Source organism: Scatophagus argus, chromosome 20 (assembly GCF_020382885.2).
Source record: "Scatophagus argus isolate fScaArg1 chromosome 20, fScaArg1.pri, whole genome shotgun sequence".
NCBI classification, from domain to species: Eukaryota; Metazoa; Chordata; class Actinopteri; family Scatophagidae; genus Scatophagus; species Scatophagus argus.
In genome coordinates this window covers 12932838-12953786 of record NC_058512.1, presented here as the reverse complement: position 1 = coordinate 12953786, position 20949 = coordinate 12932838, and the positions used below count along the sequence as shown (strand labels likewise).

At 39.5% G+C, this 20949-nt stretch overlaps 1 protein-coding gene across 5 annotated transcripts in view; it reads right to left on the bottom strand.

Annotated features, from left to right (window-relative positions):
• Positions 1-20949, bottom strand: part of plppr1 (phospholipid phosphatase related 1) — a 40246-nt gene that overhangs the window by 6533 nt on the left and 12764 nt on the right. For all 5 annotated transcript variants that reach the window (XM_046375876.1, XM_046375875.1, XM_046375878.1 and 2 more), the window contains 4 exons: positions 20664-20773; positions 9858-10046; positions 3338-3470; positions 243-493 (listed from right to left, as the gene is read on the bottom strand). In XM_046375876.1, coding sequence (XP_046231832.1) covers positions 243-493; positions 3338-3470; positions 9858-10046; positions 20664-20723 — 633 coding nt within the window. In that variant the 5' untranslated portion in view covers positions 20724-20773. The remainder of the gene's footprint in view (positions 1-242; positions 494-3337; positions 3471-9857; positions 10047-20663; positions 20774-20949) is intronic.

The following is a 20949-nucleotide window of genomic DNA, read 5'->3' as shown; positions in this document are numbered from 1 at the left end:
TAAAATAAGCAAGCAACTGTAAGAAAACATTTGACTGAGGGGAAAGGAATAAAATGGGAAGGATTTAAAGATAAATAACATGAACCTTACAACGCAAACAAACAATAATCAACTGGCTTTTATCTTAACGATGTATAAAAGTGAAACGTTATGTGAAATGTTTTCATTGCTTGAACCTCTCTGTAAAATGGTTACATGAAACAAAATAATTTTGTCTGGTACTAATTTATTATTCTTCTCACCGTCAGGTAAACAGCAGAGTAAACACTCAGCGAAGCGTCCTTGGATGGGAACGACCGGCGAGCATACTCCACGACAACGGGGTTCCCGGTGCAGATGTTGCCGTTGACGATAAACTGGTGATTAAAACGACACTCGGTGCCTGTGTAGTTTGGTTTGCAGACAGACAGGAAGTAGGGCGAGAGGCCTCCAGTCACCACCTGGCCTGCGTTGACAAAGATGTCTGTGGCAAACAGACCGAATGCAAACACACCTGCGGCACACAGGCACACAATTAGAATTTATGGCACATAAGAAAAACCCACAGCAAAGAAATATTAACACACATTAACACCATGATGCAATCGCTTCAAATCTGGTGTTAATCTATTAATGTGGGCTGTGACTGTCTGACTTGTAAGCTCCTAACTGTCATTACGCAGAACCAAGAATGTCTGTTCACTTTCAAATTTATTTCAGTATTGGAAAAAAATAATACATCTTCTCTTTCATCTGTTAACCCCTGCCTTGATCCAATATAAAGGTTATTTATTTATTTAGTTTGCAGCAGGTATGAATCTGTTCGCCATGGAATCAAAGGAAATTAAATTGGAGGGAAAAGAGACTGGACAACAGCCAATGAAAGAAAGATAAACACACTGAAAAAAATTGCACCTAATGTGAATGATTGCACTGACACTTTCAGCCCACCAACCCTGACCAGTGTCTGCGTCTGCATTCCTTTTGCTGTGAAATATGACTGCTGATTATCTGGCCTGCTTAGCCATGAAATTACTCTGCTTTGTATTCTCATCCGGTGGGGGTGGGGGGGGGGGGGGGTGGCGTCACGTGGCTGGAGTGTGGGGGGGTGGTGGGGTTGGGTGCCTATGAGGGGTACAGGGACACGATTGTGTGAAGGGCATTGAGGGGAAATAGAGAGGGGGAATTAGGGCGAGTGGAGAGGAGATGGAAGGGAGCAAGAGAGCAGGAAACTAAAAGCCTCGATGATCCTACAATTTTGAGAGACTGTTGGGGAACAGACGGAAATATAAATCATGTGAACTGCCTAATGAATTCCTGATGAGTATTTTATAAATGGAAGAGGTATTATTTAAAAAGGAACAATGCGGCTTTAATTGTGCCAGGAAAGTCCAGCAGACAACCTCCTTTACTGGACCAGATAGCAAAGAGCCTGTCAGTTTGCCCAGTTCTACTCAACGTGGCTGTAAAAATTTTAATTTGACAGTTGTAGTTCGATGTCTTATAAGCTCTGTTAGAGCTGGTACAAACTTTACCTGTGATTGTGGTGTGAAATAGTCCTAAGGTAAGGATGAAATTCTTTCATATATAGTCTTAATAGGTATATGATCCAACATGTTTAATGAAGATGATTAAATTCAGTTTCAGAGAAGGTGCAGTGAATGCATCGCAGTTGGACTTGATCCCAGTTGGCTCCATTCACTGAAGAATTACTGAAATTCATTCAGTCAGAACAGCTTGCTCTATTTAAACCAAAAAGCTACAACCAGCAAGTCTACCTGCTGGTTGAGCATGACTAAGTTTAAATCAAAGTACATGGTCTGGTCAGCCAATCAGGATCCAACCATGTCGGAACCAGATGCAAGACAGCACATAACCAGTTAAAACTAAGTCACATATTTCAATGTGTAAACCAAAGAGAAATAGAGAACACCCCAGCATTCTTTCCTGGACATGTTTGTGCATGCTTATTTAATCCTCCCTATAAATACTGATGTATGACTGATCCACATATAACATACTTTTATTCACACTTGTTCAAACAAGGTGAGGTCTTTGCAACTGGTAGCCAGCCATACACAAAGCCTATTACATGTTGCTAATAGCAGCCCTCAGATCATTTAATCCAAGACTATCGTCTACTGAATACGCATCGTCTTTCAATGCATCATGACGTAAGGCTACACCACCGTCCTATTTCCCAGCATCAGCGAGTATCACTGCCTCAGAAAAGCAGCAACTGTATCATATTTGTTGTACAGATCATCTTTCCAGCTACTACTGCTTCACTATTTCTAGTGTCTGCATGACACACCAGGTGTGTTCCATAAATGATGGAGCAAATTTGAGGAAAACTTCAGTTTTACATGTCTGGGTAGAAGAAGCTGCTGCCATCCACAGCCTGATTGACCTTGTTAACTTCATGCATCAACCTTTCTCTGACACAACAGAAAAATAGCTGGTCACATATAATATTATGTGCAGATTGCGGGAACTTTCAGCACTTAATGACATTATTTGTTAGTATATTGCTTATATTCTCTGTTGGGGGCCACCCTCTTTTGCCCTTTTATGGTAAATAAGTGCTTTGGAAAGGCATTTTCACATGCTAGAGGACAAACTAATCCCATACACCAAATCCTCAAGCCCTGAATCATCACAGCTACTGTTCAAATTGTTAGCTTTTTGCATTGGAGCTCCCCTCACAGTTGACTGACAGCACCCACGTTCAACTGTCAGCTTAGCCATGGTATACAGCATGTTTCTTCATGTATGCACTGAACTGAATTTGTGAATTTGAAGTGACTCAAATCAGTGAAATTATGCTGATTTTTAATTTTTTTTGTCTTTTGGTCCAGCGCAGTGGCACTGAGGTGGTGATCCCACCAGGCGAACACTGATGGGACTTCACCGAAAAGTGGCAGGTGATACACACTGAGCCACCAAAGAGCCCAACACTTGTCGGTGATGTGAGGCATGAGGAGATCAGGTGGGGCAAGATGTACGCCATTGTTAACAGGTACAGGGGATTAGCCCTAACCTTCACTCTACTGTATCGTAAAAATATTTGTAGTCATAGAATATTTTTGCTACAGAGGTGGCTTGGCCTCAGGTTATGTTTTTCAGCACCACGGACAGCACCATGGATTTTTCAGTGCACAGCACGGATGTGTGCAAGCCATGGTCAACATATTTAATTTAAAATCCAGTCTGCCCTTGCACTCCCTCTGTTAAAGATAAAGAAGGGGGTGTGGCAGGTTAAGAAGAGGGAAAGGCATCTCCCACTTTTCATTGTTTTCATTGTTTATTAGGAATCATCAGTGTGAAGGCAAGTTTTGACTGTTTGGCATTTTCTTACCTATGAAGCGTATGATGCGACGGATAAGGGGGTTGAGGTAACAACAGTCTCCTGTCACAATGGTTTTCTCCTGGGCCAGCAGAACTTCCCTCGTAGATTTCATCACATACATGGACACCTCTCCGATGAAAATCTTCATACAAATACACAGAAAAATGTCAGAAAGGGAAACAGAAATAGGAAAAAGATCAGAGATATATAAATATAAATAAAATCAGAAAAAGCAGAAGAAATACACACAGACAAAGGAGAAAAAAACACATAAAGTTAGGCATCCCATTACAGGGCAGAGGAACATTTTGCTCCTGTCTGGCCTGTGCACATAAACCACTGTATCTTAATGCAGTCTTTCTTCAGGTCCATTGTAGTGTGGACATTACATCAGGTCTAATGGAAAAACTGCTGCTGGACACACAAAATGAAACTCATTGCCAGCTGCCCTGGGTGATGCAGGCTGATTCAAAAATGTGTGTGTGTTTATGAGTGGGAGTGTGTGTATATGTGTGTACACATGTGGTTTTGGCCTGTGTTGTATGTGTGTGTGTTTGTACTTATAAAAGCAGACTGTATTGAGCCCCAGGTCAGGTAACAAAGCCCTTGTGTTTTCCTCCATCCATTGTGAATGGCTTTTTATCATCAACATGTTTTTGAGAAAGCAACTGTAATCTGTTCCTTTCTTTGTGGCTATGAGCAGCAAGATTGACTGATTTTGTGATGTTGGGAAGCTCAAAAAACAAAGAGCAAGAATGGATTGACAGCAGTCACATAAAATGGGTATGAATGTTTTAATGCTCTGCATTTCAGTCCTGTCTGGGTTTGTCAACACGGAGGAGGCTATTTTATTTTCAAACACCTTTTTTATACTAGATGATGACTCGCATAATGCAAACACCAAAGGGAACTATCACCAAATGCATCACACCAAAAAAACTACATCTTCAGATGTATAATGACCTAGAAATATAAAAATAAAAATAAAAAAATATTTTCAAAAGCAACATTGCCAAAAAAGGCATTTATCTTCATTTACGCTCTAACCTGAAAGGGCAAGCAACTTGTGTCAAGTAGTTTGGTTTGGATTGCCGAGCACTTGTAGCAAATCAAAATTCATTTAGTAGAGGACAAAAGGGACAGACGATCCAAGTGTAACAGTTAACTGACATAATTTCAAAACACTCTGTAAATCTTGGGATGTTTAAAGGGAAAAAAAAACACCTAAATGCAGCCAAAGTTATTCATGGGCCTGTGTATAAAAATGATCAGAGAACTGCACATGCAAGAAATCCATTAAAGATAAACAGACCTACACTACATGTGAAATATGGGCTAGTTTTGCCATAAAGGGAGCTCTGGTGTACCTTTATCTCCAGTGACATTCAGTCAATCAGTTATTGGCAAACTTTTAAACTGACTTAATTACAATCAATTCCATTTAGGTCTCCAAAATGCTGCTGATCAGTGAGTCATTTCCTCATACTTTTCCTGTGTGAGGACTTTCACATTTTCAGGCAACTAGTAATTGCCTTGAAGTATTAGTCTCACTAGATTCCGCCTCATCGTTGAAAAGGTTAGTTACCACTGACTGATCGTCTCATTTTGACTCATGTAACCCTCACTTTCCTGAACATTAATGTCATGAAAACTGAGGAACAACTGACACAGTGCAGTGTTTGAGCAGAAAAAGAAAACGCTGAGCAACAGACGCAAATAGAACATGCAAATTTTCCACACGGCACCTAATTCTTGGGAGTAATTTGCCTGACATGGAATGAAAAGAACAGACTTCTGGTTCATGTATTATCTTAATAATGCTGACAAATTTGGCAGCATACCAGATTTATTGGAGCTCAGGTCCGCAGCACCCTTGAAAGTCCATAAAACATTGTACCTGTGACATTAAAATGGCAGTCAGTAACTGCCCACAGCATTTAGGAGAACCTTTTTTGTATGCGTTTCACCCTATTCAATTTTTTTTCACACATTAAATATGACAACTGTCCCCTGTGGAAAACCATAAATGATTCATGGTGCTCTTCATCATACTGCCAAAAGTGGAGATTTTTGATCACAAAATAATCAAGCATGCGGCCTGAGGCAGCAAAATTATTACTTTATAATATATTTATATTATAACTTATTTTGATTGTTAAAGTTTACAAGCTGTGATGATCTTTTCAAATCTCAATAAAAACAAAACATCTGCAATTCAAGTTGAGTGAGGTTTATTTGGAAATAAGTAATTCAGTGCATCTTTTTTTTATTAAGCTGGCTAAAATAGCCTTCAAAAGGACCAAGAACAAAATGCCCTCTAGCAAGAAAAAATCTTTCTTACTCTGCTTTCTAGCCTTCCTGTTCAGCCAGTGTATTAATTCTGCTTTTTAAATTAATCTTCTTCTCTACTAACTGTCAAGAATGACAATAAATTCCTCATTACAGTTCTCAAGAGCTGTGATATCTTCATATGAAAAAAATGATGTAAAACTGAGAAAAGCAGCAAAATCTCACATCTTCAACATGTAAACTTTTGTTTTTTGTTCTTTGATGAAAGACGATCAGTTATTAAAACTGTCAGGTTATCCGTCTGATCGATAGCTTCATGAGCGCAATGAAGCAAAACCTGGTCGAAGCTAAGCAGAGACTGGCAGGTGAACACCACCACACCTGAGCATGACAGGCTGAGACACTGAATTAAAGCTCTAATTAAAGCTGTGCTGATCAATACTTTTATATAAATAATACCTCTAATGACTGTGTGTAATATGAAAGTGTCACGTTTAGTTCACTCTCACTGCTCACATGGGTGTTGTTTCCAGCAGCAGGCAGCTGTTTTCAGCAAACGTGCTGATAATTCCAGTGTATGCTTCCAACTGTGCACTGAATGGATGACTGATACAGTGGAGTATTTAGCTAAAGGAGCCAGATATACTCTTCGGGAGTCATTGGAGATTAAAACAGAGTTGGAAAGAGAGTGAATATGGGACTCACTGGGTAGCCAGAAACACATAAAGAATGCTAAGCTGCTCCATGTGACAGAGTAAACAGGCAACCGTTTGCTCGCATTAACGCTTTTATTTAATGAGGCATAGCAATCATTTGCTATGTCTTTGTGTTTACATCTTTATTTACTACCTGAAGTGGGGGAAAAAATGGAATCAATGCTCCTTTAATGTCTTGTTAATGAGTCAGTCAACTTTTAGCATTGCCACCAAAACACTAATGAGAGGAAGTGGAATAAGCAATCAAGAAAATCTGTCTTGAGAAACTTCTAAAGTCACTGATGGTGGTTACTGCTCGGGATCTAACATTAGTCAGCCATCTCTTTCTGCACCTACACTTGACAAGAACAACATCACACTTTCATTATCTTGACTCCGAGAGTGAAGGAGTGACTTTCTAATGTCTATCCATAGCTGAACGGGTTTATAGACCGTTGCATGAATACGACCCATCTAACCTCCACAGCCTCCCATTGGTCCAGCCATGTGGAACATTCTGCATAAATTACAGCCTCTTTGCTAATTGGCCAACATCCCAGGCATGTCATCATTAATTCTGATTGGCTGCTTCTCTAGTTTATGACACATGTGGGCGATACACAGTGTCAAACTTAAGCACTTGACGCAGCATTCTCAAAGGGCACAATTAAAAAGTTTGGGACAGTATACTGACGGATAAAGAGACTGTGAAATATAAATGTCACATGTAGGCCAATGAGACAGAGGAAAGAGATGCAAATATGGCGACTGACCAGCAGTGTTAAACAAAACATGAACAGGTGGCAAAGCCCTGTTTGAGAAGCAGTGTGTGAATAGGGACAAGAAGGATAGCGGAAGACAGGATTATCAGGATTTAATGAGTTTTATGTAAAACTACACACAAAAACCTGCACTGGTGTAAACATAAGAGACAAGATCAGGACCAGGGAAAAAGAGAATGGAAGGAATTATAGATTTATACTTTAACTTAGTAAACTAATCAAAACTTTTATTTACATAAATAGTACATACCAAGACACGGAAGTTGCTTTTACTTTGCATTCAGAGAAAGCAATGCAAAAGAATCTGTCACAACAACACTCCAACCAAATGACCCAATCAGTGTGCTGTTTCAGCTTTTATTTATTGTATTCTTCTGTGTATGTCAGAGTTTGAGTATGTGTGTGTGTGTGTACAGCTGATGTGTCTGCATGCCAGATAGCAAAGATCAGCCTAACATACCAGTAATCACGCTCACAGTGTGAGAGCAAAGAATGAAATACCCCAAATAATAAACACAAAGAGGCAGCAGAACAGTAACATCTCATTACAAATAAATGTGTGGCATGTGTCCAGGAATCAGACATCTTTAACAATCATCATCATGGGCAAATACCACTTGAAAGTGTAATAAAAGGATGTCTGGTAGGACAGGAACCTGGAAAATAAAAATGGAACACATACAGCCCCTCTCTAAAAGCTTCATAGCTCTCTACAGTTAATACAGTCGTACTAAATTTTCTATTCTTTATCGAGCATTCAATGTAACGTGACTGGAAAAAAAAGACTGATGTGAATCACATTTTGAACACAAAATCCCATAGTGAAGTTGAGATATGAAGACATAGTCCAGTGGTGTAGTGGCTTGCAGTACATATGTACTTAAAATAACTAATCTATAGGAATGGAATAACAATACAGAATAGTGTAGCGATGTGACTGTGTGAGTGCCTTGACTTGTTCATCTCTTTATCGCCCTTTAATATTTTTAACAGTTTTTTGTAGAGGTTGTCGGGATATGTGAAATGCTAATAATTCATGAATCAAATGCTGCTATTCTGTACATTAAATATAGATCTATATGTAAAAACAAAATATGGGAGATAAACTCAGCACACACTCTTTAGCTATACTTAACTTACTACATGTTTAGTTTACAACTTAAAGCTTTACTGTACAGTATTTTTAGTTGTCTTGTTACCTCAGTATTTTCTTTATTACACCTGACTCCCCAGTATTGACACTAGTGACTGTATTCTGGGACTGACTCATCCTTTCCTTCACATATGGTCCATTTCAAACGTGAAAATAATGAATTATAGTATTAAGCAGACACATGCAAACACTTGTCAGGAGGTGTTCGGAAAATATTTGACTTGGCTTTAATAATGAACTAAGCCAGGGGCCCAGAGACATATGGTGCCTGGTCTGGTGTGCTGCTGTTAAAATCAGCAAGCGTGGAGTAAAACTGACACCTGGTGGCTGCACATTGCTACTCCTGCATTTGAATCAGCACCACACTCATGTACAACTGTCATTCAACTTTACAAATTAAGAGTTGGAAACGAATCAGATCTTTTTTTTTTTTTTTTTATGAAAAGTTTTATGAAAATGGTTTTTGATAGATAAACTCCATTATCTTTGTACAATGCATTGTGGGAGAGTTGTGTCCATCAACAACCCATAAAAAAAATAGCATTTACCATGTACACTCTTTGGCTTGAGTACACTTTATTTGGTTTCTTTTTTCAATGTGAATGCACCACACACTTAAAACTAGATTAAAATCAGTGTGTAGTATGAATTTGGGACACATTTTGGTTTCATCTTAACTATTTAACAATAGCTGTGAAAGGACAAGGTGACAATTGTTACGTTACATCCTGAGTAAAAGGCAAGTTAACTTTCTGTTAATGGTGAAGATATGTCACCAGCTGTACCTTTTATTCAGCAGATCCAAATGACTGGTGGATGAATGGTGAAACGACACACAGCACTGCTTGCTTTTAATGCGCCAGATAACCAAGAATCTCCATGGATATGACGTGCAAGAAATCACATCATAGTTCAGAACGGTATTTGCTTGCCATACGCAGCCCATTGCCCACGTATGCTGCATTCAGCCTGACATTTTGTGGTGCAAAACAGCAAATAACAAGTCTAAGAGATATCAGTTCAAAATAGGGAGTCCAAAGTTCACTCTGTGAAATAGGTACTAAATGTATCAGCTGACCCATAAAAAGATATGAAAACGGTCCCCTGTCAGACAGTTTGCTTTGACATAAAGTGGACTTTAAAAAGGATAGACAAATGCAGACAGCTATTTGCAGAGAAGATGCCTGTCTAAATTTGTATTTTACATATATGGCATATTTATAAAATATAACTCATATATAATATAAAGTTCAGCACTGAAATAACTTACATGTATTGACAAACGCTGTCGTAGTGGTAAGGTACGTTTGGGCTATTACCAAGATTGGTTAATAGAAAATTAAGTCTGATATTTAGTAGTAGTGATTATTTCAGTTAAATCTTTGGTGGCTCTATGAAAACACGAGAGGGAATAGGTTTCACATCTGAAAAGCTGTAAGCAGTGAAGAAATGCTTACTCTTTTACAGAATAGCAGGAAGAAAATAGAATAGAATAAACATAATCACACCCTAACTGATCATTCACGCTTCAGCATGTGGCGTAACAATTTAGGGAACCACCAGCTTTAAAGGCTGCTGTGAAATACGCATACACAAGGGTTTTTACTCACTATAGCAGTGGGAGCAGCAGCCACCACACAGTACAGGATGAGAGGGGGGACAAAGCTGGACTCCTCTGCGCCGGGGTACGGCTTCATCAGCTCCGCGTCATTACAGAAGAAACCCTGCACGTGCACGCTGAACAGGTCCGTGCACTCCATGTAGTAGGCCAACAACACTGTGCCGGACATGATGACGAGCTGAAAGAAAAACATATTGGATCGAGGTAGAGCAAGAGAGTGGAGAGAGTTGATAGAGAAAAGAAGAAGAAGAGAGAGAAGGGAGAAAGGAGGGACTTGTTAGTTGTACATCCGGCACACTGAAGGTTTTGCTGATTAAAGGGAGTCGGTTTCCTTAAATAAGTTGTTTTGTGGCTGATCCCCGAAAAGCACATCCTCTCTCAGCTATGACGTGTCTAACAGGTTTTAATACAAAACACATGCATAAATCCTCTAAAACCATCTCTTTTCGTCTCTCTCTCTCTCTCTCTCCCTCTCCATCTCATGCTAACTCGTCATGAACAAGAACCCCCCCACCCAACCCCACCAGCACCACATCACTTACCACCTCCTCTCCTCCCTCATCCTTTTATCCCTCTAACATCATCTTTTGTCTCTGGCCTCTTTTCGCTCTCCTTCTAGAATCGGCTGCAGGCAATTTTTTTTTTTTTGTTATATTTATATATATATATGGCATCCTCATTCACTGATATTGAACCAACACTGGAATATAAAGGGACTTTTAATGTGGTTTCTGAAAATCAGCTGCATTTGTGTCATGCAGCCACTAATATGCATATACTGTTGCCAATCTAGCCAACCAGCTGGCGCTGTGCAGGGGTTTTTATATCAAAGGAAAATGATGAGATGCTAGTGAGGCTGCCAGATAGAAGAAAGGGCCTGTAAAGTCACCGGAACTGGAGGGAGCAGGATATCTTAGTCAAGCAAAAGTACAGCCAATTCATGTAAATAATAGTGATGTAAAGGTAACATTAAGGAGTTACAGCTACTCAGCTCCCTTCGGTCAAAAAAAAACCAAAACAAACAAAAAAACATTTTTCTGCAGGACAAGAGAATAACAAAATGCTTTATTGATCCCACAGGAATCAGGATGATTACCAATCAATGAGATTAGTACACACACTATAACCAGACAAACCTATTTATGTGAGAAGTTGGAAAAGGCCTTTTACTTCCAGTGAAGCATAGTATACTAAAACATTTTGGACATGACTGTGCCCCAGTGCTCAAAGCAAAGCTCCATAAAGACATGGTTGGATGAGTTCAGTGTGGAAGAACTTGACTGTCCCACACAGAGCCCTGACCTCAACCCCATCCAACACCTTTGAGATGAACTGGAGCAGAGACTGCGAGCCATCAGTGCCTGACATCACTATTGCTCTACTACTGCATGGACGGGCAAAAATTCCCACAGAAACACTCCAAAATCTTGTGGAAAACTTTCCCAGGAGAGTGGAAGCTGTCATAGCTGCAAGGCTTTCCTTGTATTTAGAATTCAATGTCATAAAAGTCTCTGCTGGTGTAATGGACAGGTGGTCCAAATACTTTTGGCTATATAGTGTACATTACAATAAATCATGTCTGATTTTCTTTTCACATGAATTTGCTTAAAAACTTCAATCTAGTGTTGTTGAACATCATACAGATGTGATAATAGTACCGTATTATGATTTGTAATACTTCTCTCCAACACCAGGTGTCACTATGCAACAGCAGAAGGATCAGCATAGTTTCAAAAAGGAGAATAACCCAAATCTCATGTTGTGTTGGACATAGTTAGGTTAGGTTAGATGTTTTAATGTTCAAAATACCCTTAGCTGATTTGTTGATTCCATCTCTGCATCCCTAACATTTTCACCTCTTTTTATCCCACTAGCAAGTGACAGTCACAGTGCATTCACTGTGAGTCACTTTCACTTCCTAAATTTCAGCAGTCAGTGATGATATTTTGTCATATTCACAAAAAACAAACAACGCAACATTTAAATCAGATTTAGAAGTTGTTAAAAATTTCAACCAGGACAACAAAAGACTTTCATATAAATTCAATGCATCAAAGAGGAAAATACTGACACATGCATTCTTATAGAGATGGCACCTCACCAGATACCAGGCTAAAGGCAAGACTTGAGGTTGACTTTTTCATTGTTTGTAGGGTCACATTACATTACATTACCCTGTGATCCTGGGTATCATGATATGAGGTGTTGATCTGGGTTTGGTTTGGGGAGTTTAGGAACATAAAAGAGGAGAGTGGTTGGCCTTGATTCAACAGTCCTAAAGCTTGTGAGAAAAGGACATCTTTTCCACAAGCCATCATATTTAGGATGGTATAACACTTTTAATAATGCAGTAAATAGCAGTAACAGCTTTGACTCAGACACTGCGATAAAACTTAACTGCACCTCAACAATATATCCTGTCCAATCCGATTAGTTGACAAGGACTAATTGTTCCATTATGGAGGGTGTATAAACCCAACTGGACAATATGGCCAGTGGGATTCAGACAGTGAAGGCAAGAAAGCAACTGTGTTTACAGAGGACAGGGGAGAAATGTTGGCAGATCTAGTCCTGTGACAGATGGCCATGCCGATATGTCCAGGTGTGTGTGTGTGTGTGTGTGTGCGTGTGTCTGTGTATGGGGTGGTGGTGGTGGTTGCTATGCCAACATTTTGAATAACACTAAGCTAGTTAGCTTTTTTTTTTTTGGTAGTTTCACATTTTTATTGCAAAGATGTCGTGCTGTGGAGCCATTTTTACACACTCACATGCATCAACACAACACAGGTCACACTAATACAACTGCTGGTATGAGTACCCACAACACCTGGCTGCACACCATACCTTTCCACATCATGGTTTTTCTCAAGGCAAACAGACTCACATGAACATAAACTACAGTGTCAGGAAAAAAAAAAGAACATGTTAGATTGAATCCCTCTTCCTCTGTCATCTTAAAGCTGCTTGTTGCCAAGACAGACAGACAGATAGGGGATAACTTCATGCTGTTCCACAAACAGGTTCAGGCAGGATAATCTGCTAAAACATTATTCATAAGGTCTCCTTTGAAAATATGTTAATTCCTTTGCCTGCAGAAATGCCATGTAATACCTTGTTGGATCACATACCTGAGGCTGTCAAATTTACAAAGAAATGCCTGAAAAGGGTGGATTAATGAGAGGAGTGTACACTTGTTGAACTTTATTATTATACTGCAATTTAATTTATTTTGACCTTTATCTTATGTGTATTTGAAGAGAAAAAAAATGGGGGCTAAAACGTCCCTCCGGATAAGTCTCAAGTGATGACCACATGTAATTCCGAAATGGTTAAGGCCGCACTTTTGCCAAAACCCTTGAATTAAAGCTGAAAGATTTCAAATGTTCAATGTGGTGGTGCCAAAAAACATATACTTGTCACTGTATATACATACTTAACTATATGTATACAGCAGTGCAGCTCGAGGTGACTACCAGAACTAGCTCACAGGCTTACTCTATTTGTGTTCATTCAGCAGCCTTGGTTGTTTTCAGCAGTAACCTGAGAAGTTAAGGTTACTAGTTGGGAAGATCGAGATGTCCTTCAACAACATATACCCACCAGCATTCATCCCAGTCTCATTTTCTCTCAGCTCTCTTAAAACTTATATTTGCCCTATCACACAACCCACTGCTTTCTACTTCTCCACACGATGTCAAAGAAAGCCATAAAAAACCACTGAGTCAATAGACAAGATTGGAGTCATCAGGCTGTGGCAAATTACCAAAACAGGCCACTTGAGACAAGCAATTTCTGCCTTAACTTCTCTTCTCTCGTCTATGTTGTAGTCTACAGCAGGCTTTACTTGGTACGTATGTATATATATATATGGAGAGAGAGAGAGAGAGAGAGTTCTTCACCTTGACATGCGTCCCTTTCTCTGTAAAGCATAACTTGTGGCTCCATTATATTCACTCACCAGCCAGAGTCATGCTGCATTAGCTGTGTGAAGGGCAGAATGACAAGACGGGCTGTCGTAAAATGGTTATACAAAGTTACTGCAGCATGTCATTATCCTTCTCTCTTGGAGGATACAATTCAGCTTTTTCAACCAAAATTCTGGCAGGGCATTTTAGTGCAGTGGTTTCCCGCTGCTGAGTTTTAACACCTTTAGGGAAAGTGTGTGTGTGTGTGTGTGTGTGTGTAGATACCCCCCCTCCCCCCAAGTGCAGTGGACAAGGATTTTCTACTGCCATCATTCATAAATCAATTACTTATAAGTCTCTAGCAAGGTAAAATCTCTGAGAGTTTCTCAACCTTAAAACTAATCTATATTTTCCACATAAAAATGGATCATATGACTGCCTGTAATGTCCAAGAGGACAAGCTAAGTGACGAGTCCAAATAGGATTAACACCCGACTGCAATTCCCCTTAGTAGAAGGACAGAGATTTATAGCATTTCTTAGTTTTGCTCTCAACCTTATTGTTTTGGTTCACCTTCTGCACTCCCAGCAACTCCGCTTTTACCAGGAAGCTGTTTTCAGCTCTGATGAACACAGTGTACCAGCCAACACCAAACACAGACAGAAGTTTGCAACTACAGTATACAGACAAAAGTATTGGGCCACCTGACCATTACACCTACAGGGACTTTAATGACATTGCATTCTAAACACACAGACAGCTTTGTAGCTACAACAGCTTCCACTCTTCTGTGAAGGCTTTCCACAAGAATCTGGAGTGTTTCTGAGAGGATTTTTCCCCATTCATGCAGTAGAGAAATAGTGTGGTCAGACACTGATGTTGGAGTAAAAGGCCTGGTTCGCAATCTCCTTTCCAGTTCATCCCAAATGTGCTGGTTGGATTTGGGGTCAGGGCTCTGTGTGGGCCAGTCAAGGTCTTCCACACCAAACTCATCCAAACATGTCTTTATGGAGCTTTGCTTTGAGCACAGGGGCACAGTCATGCTGGAACAGAAAAGGGCCTTCATCAAACTGTTGCCACAAAGCTGGAAGTATGGCATTGTCCAAAATGTTTCAGTATTCTGAAGGATGAAGATTTCCCTTCACTGTTAGTAAGGGGCTGAGCTCAACCCCTGAAAAACAGCCCCCATAAAGAGGTGTGTCTGGATACTTTCGTCTCTATAGTGTAGCTGCTGAACAGACTGATGTATTGAGCAGCTAAAGTAGATATTTCCTGCAGGAGTTCTTGGAGACCAACACAGAGCTAAAATGAGACTGAATATTTGATTGTGCTCCAATGGTTTCCTAACACAGGCTCCCCTAATCAACTTTGTATGGGGGCCTGATTTCAATTTGTGTTTTAAGCTTGCTGCTCTAAATTTACCATAACTATCAGTTCATGCAGGATTAAAACATGGCAGTAAGTCAATGCATTCAAAGTTCTTGATGCTAAAAAGCCTCTCTTGGTCCAGTATAACCAGAAGTCTATAGTAACTTCTATAGGATTTAGACTGTGATACTACACTACTGCTGTCAAACTTGTGACATAGAAGACAGCTACTTGTTTCTGTTATGTTTTTATTTCTGTTCTAAAGCAATAACATAATGATGAACAGTCAGCTATTAAAACCGACTCTGAGCTTCAAAGAGATAAAAAGAGTACTATACAATTTTTGTTGAAAAGGAATACTGTATTTTTACATCCTTACTATAACAAAGATGGCTCATCTCTTGATCCAGGCTCATTAAATGTCTTGTGTCATTTAGGGTTTCAAGATGGGTCATCCAATCAGATTTATAATGCTTTTGTGCCTCCTTTCAGGCACGGATGTGACGTTCTTTGCCCCACAGTGTATTTACGAAGCAGACACGCCAGGCTGAAGTCACAGTTTGCACATCATTTAAGTAAGCGTTTGCCAGGTATGCCTCTCAGATCTCACATTTAAGGGACGATCACAAGACAAATACAGGCAGACAGGTCAACAAAAATTGCTTATATTCCTTTGGATTTACTAAGGTCACGTAATTTATGATTGTGATAGTATTTCTGAAGTAAAGTCTTAAATGGGATGTTTTGGGAGCCATGAGGAAGTTGTGGTGGGAAAAGAAAAATGTTGTCATCTTCATTATACAGAAATCTTAATGACACTGGATGTCATACCACAAAGCAGACCTGTAACTATACTAAATTAAGGAATAACTAAGGAAAACCTATGATTATAAATTAATTTAAACTTGACAATGACACTGTAGGATCACTAAAGCAGCAACCACATTTACTTCAGTATTGTACTGAAGCCCCAGCTGTATCATCAACTCCATCTCCACCTGCAACACTATGAGCTGGTGCAGCTGCTGCTCTTTAAGTCTAAAAAAGTAAGTGTTGTTCCAAAGTAGGTCTATTTTCAGGCACACAGCAGTCTGTAATATTGAGTCATTGTTAGTTACACTTTGTTCCTCTGTGGGACATAAAACCACGCATATATTCTTGCCGGTTTTTTTTCAAGGACAGTGAAAAATACGTATTTGAAACAAAATAAATTAAAACAAAATACATGAAACAAAGATGATTCAGGTCACAGGTGGTTTGGTTTCATCTCCTCAGCTTTAAGTCAAAATCTCAAACTACAGGCATCAGTGGTGGCAAGCATGTTTCCTGCCAAAACTTAAACCAAACTGTCAGGTTTAATTAGGCTGTGTGTTGTTCCAAAACCAAGTTTAACGTGCGATTCCCTAGATAAAAGCCTCTTTTCAGAATCCCCCAAGTTAAAATCAAATTGCATCAGTGCAGCCAAGAGAGATACAGAGCAACATCAAAATCCATCAGTCCCTGCAGGGAATAGTTTTTTGTTTTTGAAATAATGACAGTCAGGAACATTATTACACCATACTGGAAGAGGAGACTGAGCAAGATGAAAGGAAGAAATTATCTCTAAGGTTGATAGAGGGAGTTTTCACAAACGATAGTTGAATGATTGGCTTGTTTCCTTACAGCCTGGTGCAGTTGATCATTTTGAAAGATTTTACTCAGCCCCTTGCTAACGATGAGCCCAGGCAGGTTTTCATTTTGGTAAACAAAACCCTAAAAGTCTACATGGTCCTAGTTAAATGAATAAAAACCTTGGGGCTCTATGTGTTACATAATCTCATCCAGGGAGAGGTACAGGACATATCTGTTCTCTCCTCATTCTTCACTGCTCATCTCTACAGCTCTGCTTTTTAATTAATATCTCATCATTTTTGCAACCTTTTACTTCCTTCCCCGTCTTGTTTTACTTCACCCTCCCATCTCATCTTTCTCTCTCCTCCCTTGTGTCCCATCTTCCTGTTGCACTCCATCCCAATCCTCTCATCCTAATTTATTTTTATGCCCTTTCATCCCATACTCCCATTTTCCATTTTGCAGTCGCTCAAACAGTACTGGCAAGTGGCAACTACAAAATGATCATCTTGAGTAATGGATGAAAGAAAAGCAACAAGTTATGTGACTAAATAAACAAATCACCATAAATAAACATCCTCCCCATCACACTGCCTCTGGCACTGAAGTACACAGCGTGGCAGCTCCAATCAAGACGCTTCGTTTCTGTCATGTGACAGCACTACTGTTCCTCTGCCTTGCTCTGTTCTCGACAGGCGAGGTGAGTAAGAGAAAGTGGGGAAAAAAAGGAGAGAAAAAAGAAAAGCAGTGAGGAAAGGGTGAAGGGCGAGGAGATGGAGTGATACAGAGGAGGTTAAACAAAGTGAAAGGAAGGAAGAGTTCTTGTGACACTATGAGAAATGGAAAGGGAAGTGGGGAGAGAGGTGGTAAGAGAAATGAAGCTGTGAGGATGTGACAAAGACATCAAAGTGGGAGAGGGAGAAAAAAGAGCACAGAGAGACAGAGGATGCCTTTGAGAGCTGCCTGTGAAGAAGAGGGGGAGTTAAGTGAAAAGAGTATAATGAAAATTAAAGAAGACTTGCTCTTCAATCAGCTATTACAGTGTATCTCTCAGGAGCAATCTGCCAGTGCTCTGCTGCAACACAGTGAAAATATCCACGGTGCGATACATTGTTTGGGAACTGAGGTTGTAATGTAAGCTCAGATTAAACACGAGTTTAATCCATCACACTCTGCAGGTCTCTGGATCCTGGAAGTCAATCAGTTATGAAACAAAATTCAATTCTGTAATTCTGTACTTTTAAATTGTTCTACAAATCCATAATTTTAATCACTTCGGCGATTCTAAATTATTTAACTTGTACTGTATTATTCATAATCATATTCCACGTTTGATGAATTTTGTCTCATCACAGCAGAACACAGTTCATCGCGTTGAATGTCATTATCATCATCATCATTACATGCAACTGTACCATATAAGTTTACAGATATAAATGTCAATATTTGAAGAATAATCCATCCTCTCCAGCAATTTTGTTTTTCACTCCCAAAAGTCTGGCAGAGTTGAAAGAGAGAAAGAGGCTAAAATCCCAACTTTTACATTGGCTACACTTTCCACAGCCAACTCAACAGCATATTTCATTAGACCCTTAAACCCTCACATCTTTCAAACTTCACATATTTGAAGTCGTTTTCCAAGCCAGAAAAGCACAAGTGACTCAAGATCAGTACTGAACCATAACAATTCAGCTCTAAATATGTTGGGAACCCGTTTTTCTTTGAGTCCACTCAGCGGTCAGATTGAATATGTTTAAACCGTGATTTATCAATCTGTAGTAGTTCAGTTCAGTTCAGTTCAGTTGATAATCTGTGATCTAACTCCTAGCCCTAGACTTACTTCCTATTTCTATTATGGCATTTAAAGAATATGTTTTTCCATCTTGTTACAGGTATCATGGTGCACTTGACAAGAAACGGGATCCTGTTCCCACTTAAATCTTCACAGATTTTAATGCTCCCCAAGTGCCCATATTTCTTTTACCAGTAAATGGTGATTTCTTATTTTCGTATTTAAGTGTTGCTCAGTAGTGTCTTTGTCTCTTTCTGCCTTTCAGCTGTCAAAAATGTAGAGTTGTCCTCTGAGTTATCTGACTGTACCGACTCAAGCTTTTGTGGCAGACGATTCCAAACTTTTGAACATGTATAAAAAGTAAGGGGGTGTAAAAGGCAGAGGTATAAAACTGTACTCATAATCTTTATTTAAGAGAGGGCACTTTTCTGATCTCATAAAGTGAATGAAACTGTCAACATTTTCCTTTCCCTCATCTAACACAGTGATGAGCAATGAGATGCGCAGCGAACTGATGTGATGAAGCAATATAACAGCTACTGGGACTTGTAATGAGTCCCATCCCTAATGAAATCGTGAGATGGCCAAATTTCCTGGTGGAGATTCACCAATAACAAGAAACAGCTGTTTGCTGCTTTGATTTAGTCTGGTTTGGTTAAGAGCAATGATGAACAAAACCTGATCATCAAAATCTGAAATCTGAAGTAACAACCTCACAGACTGAGAGTCTGTATTGTTTAAATGTCACACTTTTCATTTCAAATTAGAAAAACAGGTAGAAAATTGAAAGCAAACATTTCATCTTTATATTAGAAGAAGCTATCATAGCTAGGGTCTGCTGTGAAAGAACTTTTCCATGTGTCCAGCGTATAAATGTCGTATAAATGTGCCAAATATAGAGTTTCAAGTGTACCATCCAGATGTTGATTTGGGGATGCTGTAACCAACAGAATAATTAGGTACGTATTAAACCCCCATTGGTTACGCAATTAAACAAATAGCACAGCCGTGATTAGCAGTGTCCAACTGAGCATGTCACACTGAGTTCCAGCTAAGACACTTGAAAGCTGTAAATGAGCATACTGCTGTACAGCGACGATAGGCTGTCCAACAAAAGGACTTTGTATAGAAGCTGGAGGACTTTGTGATGATTAATTGGTGTCACAGGGAAAAAAAAACAACCTTTTACAGGATGATGATGCTTGAAATGTGTCTGTATCCACTGTTTTTTATGTGAACAGTTTCTGTAGAGGGTGATTAAACACATAAGTTACAGTTTGGCTGTGTGGGAGTAAAAGTGACATTTTATCTGACACAAATGGGATTTCTAATATTGCAATTATAGCATACAGTATATGTCTGAGTACAGTCTGAGTTATTCTGACAAACACAAATAAGAATAAGGTGTTCAACGTGCTGTGAATGTACCAGTATTTTGATCAATTTTCTATTACCATTCCCTAGTCAAGCCGGTAACATACCTGATATCAAACTTTTCTCTGGCTCCTCCAGTTATTATTCCAGAGGTGATGAGGGGTTGCAGAGCTCAAGCATAAAGGTAATTTTAAAATGTCAAACAGAAAACTTTCAGAAAATCAGAAGAGAAGTAATCTCACAACATAAGGCAGGCTCTCTTCTTTTTGTTCAGTGACACAAAGCTCCATTTGCATTATTGATATCTGACTAATCAATAAGTGGAGATGTCTTGACTTAATGTCTCAGATATGAAAAGATGTGCAGAACAATAATGTGATTCTTACATAAGAGACACTGAGAGCCAAACTAGGCAATGTGACATGAGATAGCTCCAAAATCAGCGAGGCTGAGTAAACCCATCTGTGTAGATGTGTGTGTGAGAGAGAGTGTAGAATAGGAGAGAAGAGAGTAATGCAAGGTGTCGTGAGGCATCTATCTGATTAAGGACTTTCAGCTGACATGGTAATTAAATATGGAGGAGCGGCACAATTATTACGCACACATTCAGCTCTCCACTCATTCCAACACTTCACGCTCTGGTTAACTGCGTATAATTTATCAGAAGAGGTCATTTGTCAATGGTCAAATTGTCACTCACTCCCAGTGCATTCACACATACACACACATACACACAGCCTCTCACCTCTACAAAGATGAAACATGGGATGATGGAGTAGCTGCGCAGGGTGTTGTTGGACGCCATCTTGTCTCCTGTCAGGAGACTTCTCCTCTCAGGATTCACAGTAACTCACTCTGCAAAGACGGGAACATCCAGAGTCAGACGTCATTTGGTGATAATGACTGAGATGCAGACACAATTTCTACACATTACACCATAGATCTCTGTTATTACTGCAGGAGTGCTCTGTGAAATAAGCCACTGATGAGAACCACTTTTGATATTGACTAATCATCTACAGTTTAGAAGT